Source organism: Eumetopias jubatus, unplaced genomic scaffold, assembly GCF_037043125.1.
Source record: "Eumetopias jubatus isolate StellerSeaLion01/CBP00866 unplaced genomic scaffold, mEumJub1_p1.0 scaffold_13, whole genome shotgun sequence".
Taxonomy (NCBI): Eukaryota; Metazoa; Chordata; class Mammalia; order Carnivora; family Otariidae; genus Eumetopias; species Eumetopias jubatus.
Genome location: NW_028274819.1, coordinates 33,202,049 through 33,220,592, shown reverse-complemented (window position 1 = coordinate 33,220,592; position 18,544 = coordinate 33,202,049). Strand labels below are relative to the sequence as shown.

Genomic DNA, 18,544 nt, shown 5'->3' with positions numbered 1-18,544 from the left:
CATAAAATGAAAACTATAAAACATTGTGAAGGAAATTAAAGAAGACCTAATAAATGGAAGGACATCCCACATTCATGGATTGGAAGACATAATATTGTTAAGATGTGATTACTACCCAAAGTAGTTTACAGATCCGATGCAATGCTTCCCAAAATTCCAATGACTTTCTTGTGGAAATGGAAAAGCAATGCTCAAATTCATATGAAATTGCAAGGGGCTCTGAATAGCCAAAACAATAATAAAAAACAAGAACAAAATTGGAGGACGCATATCCTGATTTCAAAGCTTATTACAAATCTATAGTAATCAAAATATTGTGGTGCTGGGATAAAGATAACCAGGCAGACTAATGGAATAGAACTGGGAGTCCAGAAGTAAGCCCATGCATCTATGGCTAACTGATTTTGAACAAGGGCGCTGAAACCTTTCAATGGGAAAAGAACAGTCCTTTCAACAAACAGTGCTGGGACAATTGTACATGCACATGCAAAAAGAATGAAGTTGGGCCCCTTCTCACATATTATACAAAAATTGGCTCAAATGGATGAAGGACCTACATATAAAGCCATAAGAGTCTTTGGAGAAAACATAGGTGTAAATCTTCATGACCTTGGATTGGGCAATGGATTCTCAGATATAACACCAAAAGTACAAACAACAACTAAAATAAATAAATAGAACTTCATCACAATTAAAAAATTTTGAGCATCAAAGATCATCACTAAGAAAATGAAAAGACAACCTACAGAAAGAGTAAGAAATAGGGGCGCCTGGGTGGCTCAGTCATTAAGCATCTGCCTTCGGCTCAGGTCGTGATCCCAGGGTCCTGGGATCGAGCCCAGCATCAGGCTCCCTGCTCAGCAGGAAGCCTGCTTCTCCCTCTCCCACTCCCTCTGCTGTGTTCCCTCTCTCACTGTGTCTCTCTCTGTCAAATAAATAAATAAAATCTTAAAAAAAAAAGAAACGGTAAGAAATAGTTGCAAATCATATGTCCATTAAGGGTCTAGTATCTAGGCTATCTAAAGTGCTCATAGAAATTACAAAAGGACAAACCACTCAATTTAAAAATGGGCAAAGGACTTGAATTGACATTTGTCCAAAGTAAATATACAGATGGCCAAAAAGTATGTGAAAAGATGCTCAACATCATTAACCATTGGGAAAATACACATCAAAACTATGAGATACCACCTCACACCTACTAGGATGGTTAAAACCACCAACAGCAACAACAACAAAATGCAGAAAAGAACAAGTGTTAATGAGGATGTGAAGAAATTGGAAGCCTCACATATTGCTGGTGGGACTGTAAAGTGGTCCAACCACTTTGGACCACAGTTTGGAAAACAGTTTGGCACCTCCTCAAACAGTTAAAGATAGAATTATGATATAATTCCATCATTCCACTCCTAGGCATTACCCAAAAGAATTGAAAACAGGCGCTCACATAAGTACGTGCACACATATGCTTATGCCAGCACTAGTCACAACAGCCAAGGAGTAGAAATAGTGCAAATGACCATCAGTTGAGTCAATAAACGAACTGTGGCATATCCATACAATAAAATATTATTCAACCATAAAAAGGAATGAAGTAATGATACATGGTCCATCGTGGAGGAATCTCAGAAATATTCTGTTAAGTAGAACAAGCCAGACACAAGAGGTCACACATTGTATGATTCCATTTATATTAAACATCCCAAATAAGTAAATCCTTAGAGACAGAATGCATATTGGTGTTTGCCAGGGACTGGGAGGAGGGCAGAATGGGAAGAAAATGCTTCATGGGTAAGAGGTTTCCGTGTGGAGTGATGGAAATGTTTTGCACCTAGACAGAGTTGATGCTTACCAACATTGTGAAAGTCCTGAGGGCCACTGAACTGTCCACTAAATGGTTCATTTTATGTTATGTAAATTTCACTTCAATAAATTATTTTAAATGCACTAAGCTATTAAAAAATATAACCTACAATCCCACACATACCTCGTCATAAACTCTGTGGGATAGACTAATGTGTAAATGTACTTTTCTCTGGAGAAGAAACAAGAAAGGAGGAGGTGCATACTCTCAAATGGTAACTTTGGACAAGGAAAGGTTGGGCTCTCTTCCTGGCTCACATCATTATGGTAATTATTTCATAAAATGAAAAGTTTCCATTTCCCCCATGTATCCAGTTCATTCTAACACATTTCCTCTGGCTTACTGACAGCCCATTTAAACACGTTTCTTGTATTTTACAGACATACTTGGCAAGTGCAAGACAAAATTGACGCAAACAATGTGGCTTACACAACTGGGAAGCTAAGCTTTCACACTGATTATCCAGCCCTCCGTCATCCACCTGGGGTAAGGTGAGCCTCAACATATTTTCCACAAGGCAGGCCAAGGATCAATATCCAAGGACCAATATCCTCCTATATTTTGAGTCTAAAGACTCTATGTTTCACTAGCTAATTTGTCCTACATAGATCCTTCTTCAAGCATAATCCAAACACGAAATCTCTGTTCCTATAATCCTGAATAGCCTGACATTCCCAAGGGATAGAAAATTTTGGTGTATTTTTTAAAAAATATTTCTTTGTTTCCTTTTGGAAATAACTATTGGCACTTTTTGCTTTGCCTAGACAAATTTTATGATAGCAGTACGTCTTGAGGTCCTTTTGCATATTTACCATTCCCAAGAGAGTTAAAAGGGAAAATGAAACCAGGGAACACAATGTAGGGTTTTCCCATTAAGTCACATGGCCACTAATCTTATCAGTTAGCCATCACTGCATAAAAACCACTTCATAATTTAGTGGCTTAAAAGAATACCATTGGGGTGCCTGGGTGGCTCAATCAGTTAAGCATCTGCCTTCGACTCAGGTCATGTTCCCTGGGTCCTGGGATGGAACCCCATATCTGGTTCCCTGCTCAGCAGGGAGCCTGCTTCTCCCTCTGCTGCTGCCCCTGTTTGTGCGCTCTCTCTCTCTCTCTCTTAAATAAATAAATAAAATCTTTTAAAAAAATAACTAGAATAGCCATTTACTTAGCACATGTTTTTACAGTTTGGGCTGTGTTCAGCTGGGCAGTTCTGCTGTTGGGCTGACTAGGAGCTGATTGACCTGGGTGGAAAACCTAAGGTGGCTTGTCTCTGCTCCACTTGATCTGTCATCCTCCAGCAGTGAATTTTCAGAGAGCAAGCCAAAACATAAGGGCCTCTTGAGACCTACATTAGTAATCAGCACAATGTCAAATGGACAAAATAAAGTTTAAAAAATTAGACTAGAAGGGACGCCTGGGTGGCTCAGTTGGTTAAGCGTCTGCCTTTGGCTCAGGTCATGATCTCCAGGGTCCTAGGATCAAGTCCCGCATTGGGCTCCTTGGTCAGTGGGGAGTCTGCTTCTCTCTCAGCCTGCCGCTCCCCCTGCTTCTGCTCTCTCTCTCTGACAAATAAATAAATAAAATCTTTTAAAATAATAGACTAGAAAACTAAAGATTCTAATTTAATATTTTATTTATTTGCTATTTTTTATGAGTTTAGGTTTTGTTTCCAGGTTAAAATTGAAAGCCTAAGGCAAAGTGATTACATGGCTTTGTAAATATTCTTGAAGTACAATATAATGCTTGACATTTTCATAGCATTTTTTACTTTTTCAAAGTATTGCTACATATATATTATGTTGTCTGATCCCTCTTAACATTCCTGTAAGGCAGACGATTGATCATGTGTTTTTATGTTAGATGACAAAATGACACACAGCAACGTTAAATGCTTTCACTGAGTGACATCGGATAAAAGGACATTTAAAATGGAACCCAGGCCTCTGATTAGTTAAGTTTTTTCACCATACCATGCTGCTCTTGAGCTGGACTTTCTAATTACCATAATTTACATAATGTGATGAGCAGAGACATCATCAGACATTACAAACTCTTTAAATACAGGAACTGAATCTTCCACTTCTATCGCAAGACTTAGCCCAGCACATTTCACATAATAGACTTCAAAGATATGCTATAAAGAGGCAAAGGAACACCACAGAGTTGTACCTGTCTCCATCAGTGAATGAAACATTCAAAGATAAGTGAACTGATAGAAGCTTCTTAAGTGAAAGATGATTCCTAAAATGTCTAGATTGTAGTAGGAGAATAATTAGAGTGTAGGCAGCTGTTTGTGCTATTGGTCAAGTTTCCATTTGGAATCATTTAGGGGTCTTTGTATCAAAGTTTGAGCTTTTTTACAACAAATAGAATAAGTCACTTTTCACTGCAGATGAAATGATCTGAATAATGAGTTATCTGTTGAAAGTTGAATTTCATCAATTTGGATCATGTGGGGCAGGGATAAGGTGACACATCTTTTTTTTTTTTTAAGATTTTATTTATTTATTTGACAGAAAGAGACAGAGCGAGAGAGGGAACACAAGCAGGGGGCGTGGGAGAGGGAGAAGCAGGCTTCCCACTAAGCAGGGAGCCTGACGCGGGGCTTGATCCCAGGACCCTGGGATCATGACCTGAGCCGAAGGCAGACACTTAATGACTGAGCCACCCAGGTGCCCCAAGGTGACACGTCTTTAAAGAAACACAGATGTTCCTTTGCTCACTGTCTTTGGCCCAAAAGTCCCATGCTGCTATAATGTAACATCTAGAAAGAAAATATTTTTGGTTCTGAACGAATTATGTGAAATAGATTTTGATTTTATACACATCAGGTGTATATGTACTGTTTGAATTAGGTGACAGAAGTGTTGTCTGGCACCATCATATTTTTTCTTTCATAAGATTGCATTAAAATATAAATATATAAAAGAAGATTAGTATTTGGCCGTGTCATATATGTAAAAGACATCAATTGATCTTTTTTTTAAAGATTTATATTTGAAATATTCTGTGACTTCATTATGGCAAAATCTAAGAGGATTTAAAGAACCCTGATTCTCTCAAAGACAGAGTTGTGCCATTGTTTTGCCTTCTTGGAGTTTGGTAGACTTGAGGCTGATGTTTCCATTTTATCCTCTTGTTGATCATGCTGCTTCACCCTTTATTGCCCTGCTGATGAGATGGTTTTCTACAGCGACTGGTCAGCTTATGCACATATTTTTTCAAGCTTAAAAAACTAGCATCAGTTTAAGGTTGGAACAAGATTATTAATGTAGATCAGTCCTCTCCTAACATCAGAAAATAAGGCATAATCAACCTGAAATGGGAATTTAAATTTACAAAGCACATACATACATATACCACACAGTACTAAACTATTGAGTCCCATAAAAGAATTTCCCCCTTTTATAGGTAAAGAACTTGCTGTACGACGATTTTGAGGCAAATAGACAAAGGTTTGAATGTCAATTTTGCCATGTGTAGCTGAGTTCTTACTAGCTGGCCAACTTTTTCACTTCTCAGTCTCAGGTTCTTCAATCATAAAATGGAGAGGAAAGTATGAAATTCTAAGGACTGTTGTGAGAAATTGATAAATGTACAATCATAATTTGAGAACAAGTATGTATAAGATTGAAAATATTGAGAAAATGTGTGCATTTGGGGGAAGAAGGTAGGATTTGTGTTCTAGATCTGCATTACCCGATATAGTAGACACTAGCCATATATGATCATTTAAATTTTAATTTAAATTAATTATGTTTAAATGAAATTTAAAATGCAGTTCTTCAGTCACATTGACCACATTTTAAGTGCAACAATAGCCATGTGGGACTAGTGTCTACGTATTGGGCAATATAGAAGAACATTTCTGTCACTGCAGAAAGTTCGAATGGACAGCACTGTTCTAGACCATTTATGGAAATAACCAAGTGGTATTTTCCCCTTTCATATTCCCCCTATTCTGGATGTTTGATCATATTTGCTTCTTTCTTATTTTTGTTTAACTCAGAATAAAGTTTTCACAGCTGAACAGCGTTCATTTCTTTAAGCAGAAAATCTGGTTCTAAACTTAGGTAATCAAAATCACTCACTCACGCTAACTAAAGGAGTCATAGAAACTCCATCCAAAAAATATATTTATAACATTTTACTATTTTTTGCTTTTCAAAATGAAATAATGTTGAACAATTCCCCCTAAATCTTAGTAAAAATAAATATCCTTTTTGTTTCTTATTCCCAGTGTTTCTTGGGTTTATCCATCCCCATAGCCCCACCCAACCTCCATTCCCTTCTTATCCTTATACCTGAACTGTCTCTTTAAAATCTCAAGTAGTCACTGTCTCACTAATTCCCCCCTTAAAAAAAAAAAAATGTATCCTATGTAACACCACTGGACTGATATTCTTCAACACAGTCTTGGCTACATTACATCTATAATGTAAAACTCTTTAACAATTCCTCTCTGTGCACAAGAGAATGTTCAATATTCTTCATCTGACATTCAAGACTCCATGACGAAGGCTTCAATGACCTTTTCAACTGGATTTATCCTTTTTAGTCGCGAACCTCTATTGCAACCAAACTTTTTGATACCTAGTGAGGCGTGCATTTTTGCACATCTGTTATCACTGCACTTGATTTGCTCTCTGCATTCTGCTCTGCGTATCCAAAATCTTATCCATCCTCCTTTGCCCAGTTGAAATCCCACCTCCCCTGTAAAACCAACATGAAGCGAGTCAATACTCCAACATGAAGTGTTCGCTCCCTGCAGCTATTATGATCTGTGCCTTTTGTTTACTAATGAACATTATTATGCCTATGTTCATGTCTCACACTGAAACAATGTTTGAACTATAGAATATTGGTTAAAAGCAACTTTTTTCTCTCCAATCCCTTTCCCTGCTGACACAAAAGAGATTTAAGAGGTTTGTTGACTTTAGTGCATTCATAACTTTCTGAATCTTTAACAGTGTTAAAAAATGTAAACGTTTACCATTTTAAAATGCATTTCTCTATTTCTTTTTACAGGTTCAGTTTCTGCACTGCATAAAGCAAACAGTCACTGGGGGTGATTCAGAAATTGTAGATGGGTTTAACGTATGCCGAAAGCTCAAGGAAAAAAATCCTCGCGCATTCCAGATTTTATCCTCCACTTTTGTGGACTTTACAGACATTGGAGTGGATTACTGTGATTTCTCTGTACAATCCAAACACAAGATTATAGAGTAAGTACTATTTATACATTTCTCATAGCAATTAAATAGCTGACTGCAAAAGCTTCATTACCCTAAATCTAAAACTTAAAACAGAAGAAAGCTTCAATTAACTCCAGAGCTTATTTTTTATTAACAGTTTAATCCAATTTTAGAGGGAAAAAGAAAAAACAGAATATTTTCACCATAAAAAAATCATTATCAAATTCCATGAACTCTCTTCCTAATTATTATAAGAGAAATAACTAAGACTTTATGTACATTTGACTTTTTTCACATACAAGTTCTACAGAAGTATAATCAGTACGATTGTAGTAGTCAGAATCCTTCAGCCAGAAAGGAAAAGAATCTAACTCAAATTAGGTATAGCTGTTAGATAAACAACGTCATCTGATACTGATCTCTTTTTTCTTCATCTCTTAGCTTTGCCATCCTCTGTGTTGGTTTCCTTTGCAAAGATGTCAGTAGAAGCTCTGCATTTTCATTGTCCTCAGAGCTGGTAATCACATACACAGAAAGCCCTTGTTTCCCAATAGTTACAACAAAACTAGATGACTCACTGCCAGATTTGTATTTAAGTCCATCCTTGAAACACTCACCATGGCCAGGAAGTCAGAGAATTCAACTGGCCATTCCTGGATTACATGTTCATCTCCAGAGCAAAGTCAGTCTCATTTGTGAGAATGAAACAGGAATGTCTGCCTAAATTGATGCCAACAAAAATCATATTTCCCTGCATACGACATTTTATCATTTTTTCATTTAACATTATTTTCACATAATTTTTCTAAGTATCTACAAAGGCCACAGATTTATCCTTTTATTCGAGAATTATCTTACCTTGTGCTTTCTTGGAATTGATTTATTTAATCAGACCTCAGTTCATGAATTTTGGGGTGTTTCCAATTTTTATTTTATCTTATTTATTTATTTTACTTAGTTAACATACAGCACAATATTGGTTTCTGGAGTAGAATTCATCACTTACATACAACACCCAGTGCTCATCACAAAAAGCGCCCTCCTTAATACCCATCACCCATCTAGCCCATCCCCCATCTACCTCCCTCCAGCAACCTTTGGTTTATTCTCTATCTTTAAGAGTCTCTTATGGCTTATTTCCCTCTCTCCTTTATCCCCACCCCTTCCCATATGTTCATCTTTTTTCTTTCTTAAATTCCACATATGAGTGAGATTGTATGGTATTTGTCTTTTTCAGCCTGACTTACTTCACTCAGCATAATACTCTCTAGCTCTATCCATGTCATTGCAAATGGCAAGATTTCATTCTTTTTGATGGTTGAGCAATATTCCAATGTGTACATATACTACATCTTCTTTATTCATTCATCAGTCGACAGACATTTGGGCTCTCTCTATAGTTTGGCTATTGTGGATAATGCTGCTATAAACATCGGGGTACATGTATGCCTTTAAATCTGTATTTTTGTATCCTTTGGGTAAATACCTAGTAGTGCAGTTACTGGGTCATAGGGGTGTTTCCAACTTTAGAGTTGCGTTTGTATTCTTCTTTTAGTAGAAGCCAAATCATTTGAAAATTAACTCATTTAACAAATAATGAAATCCCCAATATACAAACTCATCTTTCTTATATAAACATATGGCCTTCATTTATTCATTCAACAAGTTTTTATTGAAAGCAGCTACTCTTCTTAGTGGTTGGGATACATCCATGGACAAAACAAAGATTCCTGCCCTCATGTAGCTTAAAGCCTAATGGGGGAAAAGGAAACTTGAGATTTTAAAACAAATGAGTAAATTACAGTGACCATTAAAACATTTTTTAAGTATTTAAGAAAAAAGGAAAAGTAGGGAAGAATAAGGGGAATCCGTAGAACCAGAGACTTAGGGAAGATGGAACTTGCATTATTCATGTGTGGTGAGGAAAAGATTTCCTGAGTAGGTGATATTTGAGCATATCTTAAAATTTAATCTTTAAAAACTTAAAGGACTGAAGGAGTTTGTCCAGAAGAGGAACAGTTTCCAGACCTAGCTAGAGCAAGTGTCCTAAGAAGGCTCTAAGAACACATCTGGTGTGTTCAAAGGACAGAACGAGGCTGGTGTGGAGCAGAGTTTTAAGAGAGGAGGTCAGACGGGAGTAAGTTCATGTCAAGCCTTGTTATCCATTGTTTAGAAACATACTGCCTTTCACTCCTAGTGAAATAGGGAGCTGCTGCGAGATTTCGAGCAGAAGAGAGACATTTATATTTATATAAACTTATTTACATTTTAAATGGGTCACCCTGGCTGTTCTGCAGAATATGGTGAAGAAGAGCAAGGGTAGGAACAGGAAGACCAGTCAGGAAGCCACTGCAGGACGGTAGGCTACAGGTAGGGTAACTTGAATGTGAGTAGCCCGTGTGGTGGTAGAGGCAGTGTGAAGTGTTTAAGGATGTGTTATGGCAAAGAGCATATTTTCCTGACAGATGGGATGAAAGGTGTGAGAGAAAGATAGCCATCAGAAATAAATTCTAGTTCAGAATACTCTTCTCTGAGAGGTCAGTCACCAAGGTGGAAAAGAGAAGAAATAACTCTTGGACTCCTAGTTTTAACATGACAGTTTTAACTATTCAAAAATTACCTTAACAATCCACAACAGATTGCACAATTTTGTTGTGGCAGAATATAATCGCAGATTCTGCAAGGCTAGTGAACGAAGGCAAAACAAATAAACAAACCCTTAGTTATTGAGTGAGATTAACTGAATGCTCCTCATCTGAATCATAATTTGTCTTTGTTATTTTTTGTAGTAGAATTCCAGAATTTGGTCATTGTCAAACGTTAAGGTCTCAGGGGATATCCCTAGAGAATATCAAGTGGTTATTGTTAATCCACTCAAAATGTATTTTTAACAACAGGGGGTGAAACAAATAGGGTTTTCAATTAATTGAGGGACTTGGTTGCCTGTGTGTTTGGGTTAATTTAATATTCCTCATGGTTAAATGTTTAACTCCTTTGAGATGTTTATGTCCTATCTAGTATAAAAAGATCTTGGAGGCTGCTGGCAGAGTTAGGGTACAATGAAGTATAATGAAAAATAAACAGATAAAGAAACTAGGAAAAATAATAATGGTGAGACTAAGCTACAGCAGTGCATCCTCATGCTTACAAGTTCAATCCCATGAATACCGTTCCTACTCCTTGCCTCGTTAGTGGTGCCAATCATGGTCTAATGACTCAGACTTGCTAAGCTACAGTCACAATATTAATGCCTACCACATACAACCAAAGTGGGAATTATAGAGACAATAGATAGACTCCCCTACTGCCTGGCTCTGAAAGAGCAGAATAAATTTTTTAGCTAGCTAAAATTCTATAAAGTCCAACACAACTACTAGTGATAGATTTCAGTTTCAGCTCTGAGTTTCTACAAACCAAAGCAAGAAGGGAACATAATCTATTTGCAAGATTCAAGACACTTCTAAAGTGTGAAATAAATTTTTCCTGCAGATCCCAGTAAAATGTGATGTGGTGGGCAAACCCACAGTGACATACCCACAACAAAATCAAGTAGTCCCATCAAATATCACAACTTTCAATGAGACAGACTATTGTAACTAACAAGGAGTATCCATGGCACCAAATTTGATTGCAGGAAATGATTCTACAATCCTTTCACTGGGTTCCTTTGTTGGCATCACTGATGACATTTTGCTTTTGCTGATTTGCAGTCAGCAGGCTGCTGGTTTACATTTAAATGTGTGCCCCTTATGTACTGCTAGAATGTAACCACTTACTCTTCCTCTTTGGAGGCTTTTTACCCTTCCTGAGCATGTAGCCCTGCTGCATTGGGACCTCCCTTTCATTCTGTGGCTGCACACAGAACACTTACCGGGACTCAAGTTTGCGTTTTAGGTTGATCTTCAAGATGTCAACCAATCATCTCCTCTAACATTGTTCAATCCTTAGAATAATGTCTTCTCTAGACCTCAAAACTAAATTTTCTTTCTTTTCCCCTCATGTCATTGCTGAAAATGCTAAATAATTAATTTGTGTCTTTTTTTCTCAGATAGAAAGTAAACACCAGGCGAAAGGAGACAGAGACTGTTTCTCTCTCGATCTCTCTCTCTCCCAGAAAGAGATCGAGAGAAAATATTATTATTATCTACATATGTGAACTCTTTGGAAAAGAAGAGTATAATACAATGGTCCATGGGGCACACAATTCTGATTTTCCTTAAATTGATGAGTTACAAAATTCTTTTCATGATATATGAGGATACACACACAGACTCTAAAAGAGAGAGCTCATTACTAGCATAACAATTTCCATCAAGGAATTATGGTGTTAATGAAAAAAAATAAACAGATCACCAGAGTGCTTGTGTAGAAGACCTCCAAGAGGTTTCAAAGTCATGACAACTTTGTCGGTAACACAGAGGATGGTACAAAGGGTGTCATTATATGTACAGAAAATAGGATTGGGGAAAAGGGAGAGAGAAGGGAAATTGAGTCAGGAGCCATAAGGCTAGAATCTTAAGATTAAAAGACAAAATGGCCTCAAACTGAAAGGGTCTGAAACCCGCAGTGTAAACTCTAACATGGCAATTGAAAGGTCAGGTACTGCCCTTTGTGCCACTCAAACCTGGAGGCCCACAGTCTCTTCTGCTGACTGACGTTTTCCTTGATTCTTTGTTCATAAAGCCACAACCTGCAGGCCACAGACTATTCTTTATCTATGTGGAGAGGATGTGGGGAGGAGGGAGGGCACTCCTTGCTTATTCAGTCATATTTGCTTTTTAGTCAATATATGTAAATTCTGGTTTTAAGAGTCCAAGAGCCTTATTGAAAACCTGTTCCTTTCTTTCACTTTCTTTCCCCAGGGTGGGTTCAAGAGGTAATTTTCCATCACTACCAAAATGCAAAGCGTTGGGGCTAAAGACCAGTTCTTAGAGTTTACCATTATAACTGCCTTTGGCTCAGAGGATTGAATATTAATCTGAGTCACAAATCACAGGGACCCAGAGAGCCCCAATTTATATAGCACAGGCAATCACATTTTCCTCCTATACCCTGCTTGTTGATAATGGTTTACTCTGTGTGATTGGTCAGCTAAGTGTGATCTAGACCCCAAATCAATGTCACCAAGCCCTTGCGTACATGCAACCATCTCTTTGGTTTGACCCACCAGGTCTGGATCCCCGAGAGCTGTAGGATCATACTACCACCTCCTGGGCTGGCCCAGGAACAACTCTAGGCACTTTGCCACCATCCTTGCCCACCTTCAGTTTTTATCCATCCTTCCGTTTTTCTATCTAAAGAAAGGATAGAGTTGGTAGATGCTTTAGGACTGGCTGAAAGTTTACCTTCCCAATAAGTTTAAAAATATATCTTCCTTTTGCTTCCATGTATAGACAGTGCTCATGCTGTGCTACTGATAATGAGCATAGCTTAAATTAAAAAATAATGGTATTTTTTTTTACATCGAAAGTAATATTACCTTACGTTGTCATGATCATGATGCATATTCTAAGGAAGGATAGAGAGATCACAATATACTATCTCAAAAGTACTAAAAAGACTTTGGTATTCTCCCAAGGTACTGAAAAAAGTATAGAGAATCACATATGCAATGAATATTTACTAACTGCCTACTATGTGCAGGCTCTATGTTAAATGCTGAGAATACAACATTAAATGAGATAGAGTATTGGTGTTTTAGAAGCCTATATACTAAGATACATAGTATAGATAGAGTCTTAAGTGTGAAATAAATTTTCACATATCCCCCAAAAACATATCCCAGGCTAGATTCTTCTTTTCTCTGTGTCTTGGTTTCCCTACCTGTAAACTAGGGATTGAATTAGAAGAGTGAATTTCAAACTTTTAGAAAATAGATTTTTCTTCCCAATCATGCTTCAAAAAAATTATACTTAAAACCCTAATAAAGTGGTTGACCCATGAACTTGTAACATTAAAAATACTTTAATACATAAAAGCTACTATTTTAAAAAATGAAGAATGAATTCATTTCCCGAAATATATAAAAAAAATTTTTAACTGGAATCTTTCAGTAACTTTTATTTTAAATTGATTTGAATCATTCTGGCATTTATGTAGTGGTAAGTCTTCAAAAAATACCTGCTAAATGGATGGCCAACATGAAAAGATATTCAACATCATTAATCATCAGGGAAATGCAAATCAACACCACAATGAGCTATCACCTCACATCTGTCAGAATGGCTAAAATCAAGCACACAAGAAACAGCAAGTGTTGATGAGGATGCGGAGAAAAAGGAACCCTCGTGCACTGTTGGTGGGAATGCAAACTGGTGCAGCCACTGTGGAAAACAGTACAAAGGTTCCTCAAAAAGTTAAAAATAGAATTACCCCACAATGCAGTAATTACACTATGTAGAATTTAAGAAACAAGACAAAGGGAAAAAAAAGAGACAAACCAAGAAACAGACTCTTAGCTACAGAGAACAAATTGATGGTTGCCAGAGGGGAGGGGAGCAGGGAAATAGGCAAAATAGGTAAAGGGGATTAAGAGCACACTTATCTTGATGAGCACTGGATGATGCACAGAATTGCCATATCCCTATATTATACACATAAAGCTTAATATAACACTGTATGTTAACTATAATGAATTTAAAATCCTTTAAAAACTGCTAAATGAATGAATAAAGAACAAATGAATACATCATACCACAGATAGCCATAATACCTTTTGTACATGTTTTTGGATTCTTTAATACTATATTTCAGACATATCTTCCGAGACAAATTGACCCTCAGAAATGTAAATAAATACTTCATGGCTTTTTAACTTTTTTCTCTTTAAAAAACAGATTAGATGATAAAGGCCAAGTGGTTCGCATCAACTTCAATAATGCAACCAGAGATACAGTATTTGATGTACCTGTTGAAAGAGTTCAGCCTTTTTATGCTGCTCTGAAGGAGTTTGTTGACCTCATGAACTGTAAAGAATCCAAGTTTACTTTCAAGATGAATCCAGGTCAGTGAGCACATTTTCTTAAGCAACTGAAAACATGGATGTTCTTCAACCTTAACCATGTAGAGCATTATCTCGAGCAGTTTTTCTCAAATGTGGCATGTGAAACACTTAGAATCTTTGTGAGCAGCCCCCATCCCTGCTCTGTTGCCTCTCCAGACTTAAAAATACTCATTCTTTACAAATTCTTAGGGAATCTTTAAGCACACTGAAATTTAATAACCTCCAACCTAAAGAAGAAATATGTGAAAGACAAGCTACAAGCCAAATGAAATCTCATGTCTGAGGTCAAGACTGATGACTTTTATTTTCTGTCCTGATAGTCAATATGAACTGAGGTTTCTGTTTGATTCTTCTATCCCAGTAAACAAATAAAATTATCCCCATGATTCTCACTCATGAAGTACATGAGTCACTTTTACTCATTTAACTTATCTGATCTGGCAGAGATAGTGCCACCTAAAATAAAGCAGTATTGGAAGTAGTCCAGCTATGTGAAATAAAGGAACAGAAAGCATTGTATTTGTTCTGGACCATCTCTACTCAGTGAAGTGACCTCAAACTTGAGGCTTTCCATATCTATTAGTAAAAAACAGGATTTCTCTCTACTGTTGATTTGGCCAAGTGGGAGATACTTTTAACTTCTGATTATTTTTTGAATTGATCTTTGGCATGATAAAGTAATACTAGAAATCTCTATAAATCCACTGATCTGCAGTCACCACAGGCTGATTTTTAAGAGCAATAACATATGAAATTGAAATACCAGAAGAGAAAAATACCAAAAAAATAGAAGTTGGAATCCAAGCTCCACTATTTAATGGTAGTGTTGCTTCAGGCAAATTCCTCAACTTCCTGGAGCCTCAGTTTCCTCATACGAAAAGATGAGCTAATACTCTTTTCAGGATTTTTATGAGGCTTAGAAATAATGTACACAAAATACTGGGAACATAGAAGACAAACCAAGTCACTATCCTTAAAATTATTTGAAGCTGTTAAACTGGAAATAAACATTTCTAAGTAAGAGCTAAATAACAACAAGGAAGAACAATTCAAAGTTTTACACGAAGATAGTATTTTAAATAGACATTATAAAAGTGTCTACAGATGCCTGTACTTTAAATGTCAAAAGGTCTAAAGCAGTTTGTGTCCAATAGCCTGATTTCTGTGAAAAATAAATGCACAGTTTTCAGTCAAAGAAAGACAAATAACATATGATTTTACTCATCTGTGGAATTTAAGAAACAAAACAGATGAATATAGGGGGGAATACAGAGAGGGAAGCAAACCATAAAACAGACTCTTAACTATAGAGAACAACTGAGGGTTGCTGGAGCAGAGGTGCATGGGGGGATGGGCCAAACGGGTGATGGGTGTTAAGGGGGACATTTGTTGTGATGAACACCGAGTGCTGTATGAGAGTAATGAATCACTAAATTCTACTCCTGCAACTAATATTACACTATATGTTAACTAACTAGAATTTAGATAAAAACTTGAAACAAAAAACCCAGACAAACAAATAAACATAACTGTTTCTTGATGCGAACAAAGTAGCAATGTTATTTTGCATTTTATATTTTCTAGCTCTGCAAATCATTTAAACTCATGATTATTCATGTTGAAAAAATCTTTTGTCTAGGTGATGTGATTACTTTTGATAACTGGCGCTTACTTCATGGCCGACGTAGCTATGAAGCAGGAACTAAGATATCCCGCCATCTAGAAGGAGCTTATGCCGACTGGGATGTAGTGATGTCAAGGCTTCGTATCTTAAGGCAGAGTATCCAGAACAGAAACTGAATCTCCTGTCTATAATTTCAGTAAGATTCCAATTATAAGATATGGCAAGGTTGTCTTCACAGACCAGGATCCATGTCATTTACATATTAATTTCTTTCACATTGAACATGTCACCTTTCTTGGGCGGGTTTTCTTTTCTTCATAATCATATATAATGCCAATTTTTTAGATGTTTTAGCAGTGTTCTTTTCAAATAAAGCATCTCTTCTGCTCTATTGCATGTATGATCTAATTTCTTTTGCCTGTATATGAGAGTCTCCAGAATGCCTACAAATAGTTTTGTATCAAATAAAACTTTTTCAAATAAAGCCTTTTTTAAATAAAGCTTTTGTTTCAAATAAAGGTTGTGTTTCAAATAAAACTTGTCTCAAATAAAACATGTTTCTGCTCTGTTGCCTGTAGAGTCTCAGTTTTCATGACTGCATGTGACTGTCCCTAGCGTGATTGGAAGAAGGCTTTATATTTTCAAAGATCTGTTTTATTCACTTTTATTATAGATTTCTATTATCCAAATTTTCAGACCTCAACACCATGTGATCTCAACATTTTCTTTAACAGCTGAATTATGACACCAAACCCAAACATGTCAAATTAAGAAAAAAACCTAGTCTCCCTAAGTTTTTCTTGCCCTAAGTAAACATTCCTAAGGATTTCCAGAATAGCTTACACCTGTCTGTGAATCAGTTCTCATTCCTTGCCTTCAATTAATAACTAGGAAAGTTACAACCAAGGTGCACGCAACTCTCCAAACACAGACACGATGTCTGCTAACTTCAGGACAGCTTCACCTGCTGATCTTGCCTTCCTCTATGGCCACTCCTTGTCCCCAGTGGTGGAACACAGATGTCACTGCCAGCCATGAAAGTCCCGTTCCTGTTAAGCCCAGTCCCTCCCCTACCCCTGCTGAAAGCAAATTACCATTTGCTGAAATCATGGTAATACATAGATTTTTAGTTGATACTTGTGGGGACCTAACCAGCCCTCTTATTTTTAAAGTATTAATGACTGTCACCACTGTGGAGCTCTACCTGTTGCCTTAAGACCAAATGAAAACTCTACTTCCATCCATGTGTTACTTCTACTTTGCACTCACTGGGTGTCCATGGCACTGGGAAGCTAGATCATAGGTGTTGTGAGCCCACATCAGCACACCCCTCTGATTCTCTAAACTCAGTGAGTCCACATCACCAGCCCAGACTCCCCTTTCCCTGACAACACTGCCTTTTTCTGGGCCTTCGTTGTCCTTTCCTATCATCTGGTCTTGATCGAGGTTATGGTAATATATCATGTATGATTAGTGTCTTTGAACTAAAAGGAATGGGTTGGGTTCTCAACCCCATCTCTTGTAAAGCACTCCTATTGAACAGGTGAGTTCAATAGAGGCACGGCCTGATTCTAACAGGCAGCATTCAATAGCTAAAAATAATTTTCTGTAGTGACCCTAGCTTCATCCATTTACAGCATCTAAACCCTAGGCACTTGCCAGGCTAAAGTGACTTATTATACTTTTATTCTTTCAGCAGATATTTATCATATAGCTGGTATACGACATGCACTCTGCAAGACTAAGGACGGAGAAGGACTTGAGACTTGCCCGATTATAGTCTGGTAGGGGAACAGATAAGGATATAGATGATGATATGTTATATTAACAGAATAGTTCATAGGAAGGCAACCAAGCCAGACTGAGAAGATTGATCAAAGCTTCAGACTGAGTTGAACGGGTGTCAATAGTAGTTTTTCAGGCAAAGAAGGGAACATAACAGTCCAAGTCGAAGGACAGAAGAGGCACAGAGAACTGAGAGTGAACAGAGTGCATGTGTTGACTTAAAGTGAAAAATCGTGGACCAGCAGTGGTGTAAATTCTGGGACTGGATGCCTAGGTTCAAACTATAATGATGACACTTAACTGTGTATTTGAGCATATAACATCTTCCCTGAAGCTTCAGTTTTTCTATCTATAAGTGAGACTAGTAACAGTTCTGATCTCATTAAACTTTTATGAGGATTAAATGAACGTTCATGTAAAGCAATGTTTTCCCAGACTTCTCAAATGATGAGTCACACGTTGATTTGTGTGTGTGTTGTTTTTAAGTTTTTTAAGTTAAGTTTATGTGTGTGTGTGCATGCATATATATACACACACACATACATCTTTTTTTGTTTTTTTAAGTTTTTATTTTAATTCCAGTTAACATACCATCAGTTTGTTCTCTGTAATTAAGAGTCTGTTTCTTGATTTGTCCCCCTCTCTTTTTTCTTTGCTCATTTGTTTTCTTAGATTCCACATATGAGTGAAATCATATGGTATTTGTCTTTCTCTGACTGACTTACTTCACTTAGCATAATACACTCTAGCTCTATCCATGTCATTGCAAATGGCAAGATTTCACTTTATATGGCTGAATAATATTCCATTGTGTGTGTGTGTATATATATATATACATATGTATACACACACACACACACACACACACACACACCACATCTTCTTTGTATACCTGGACTGCTTCCATATCTTGGCTATTGTAAATAATGTGTCTATAAACACAGGGGTGCATGTATCCCTTTAAATTAGTGTTTTTGTATTCTGTGGGTAAATACCCACTAGTACAATTGCTGGATCATAGCATAATTCTATTTTTAACTGTTTGAGGAACCTCCATACTGTTTTCCACA

General features: G+C 37.0%; 1 protein-coding gene across 1 annotated transcript in view; it reads left to right on the top strand.

Moving 5' to 3' along the window:
• The window catches only part of BBOX1 (gamma-butyrobetaine hydroxylase 1), a 49,994-nt gene extending 34,129 nt beyond the window's left edge, over window positions 1–15,865 (top strand). The window contains exons 4-7 of the mRNA XM_028117734.2: window positions 2,245–2,350; window positions 6,896–7,092; window positions 13,899–14,065; window positions 15,705–15,865. Of these exons, the coding sequence (XP_027973535.2) occupies window positions 2,245–2,350; window positions 6,896–7,092; window positions 13,899–14,065; window positions 15,705–15,865 (631 nt within the window). The remainder of the gene's footprint in view (window positions 1–2,244; window positions 2,351–6,895; window positions 7,093–13,898; window positions 14,066–15,704) is intronic.
• The last annotated feature ends 2,679 nt before the right edge of the window (window positions 15,866–18,544 follow it).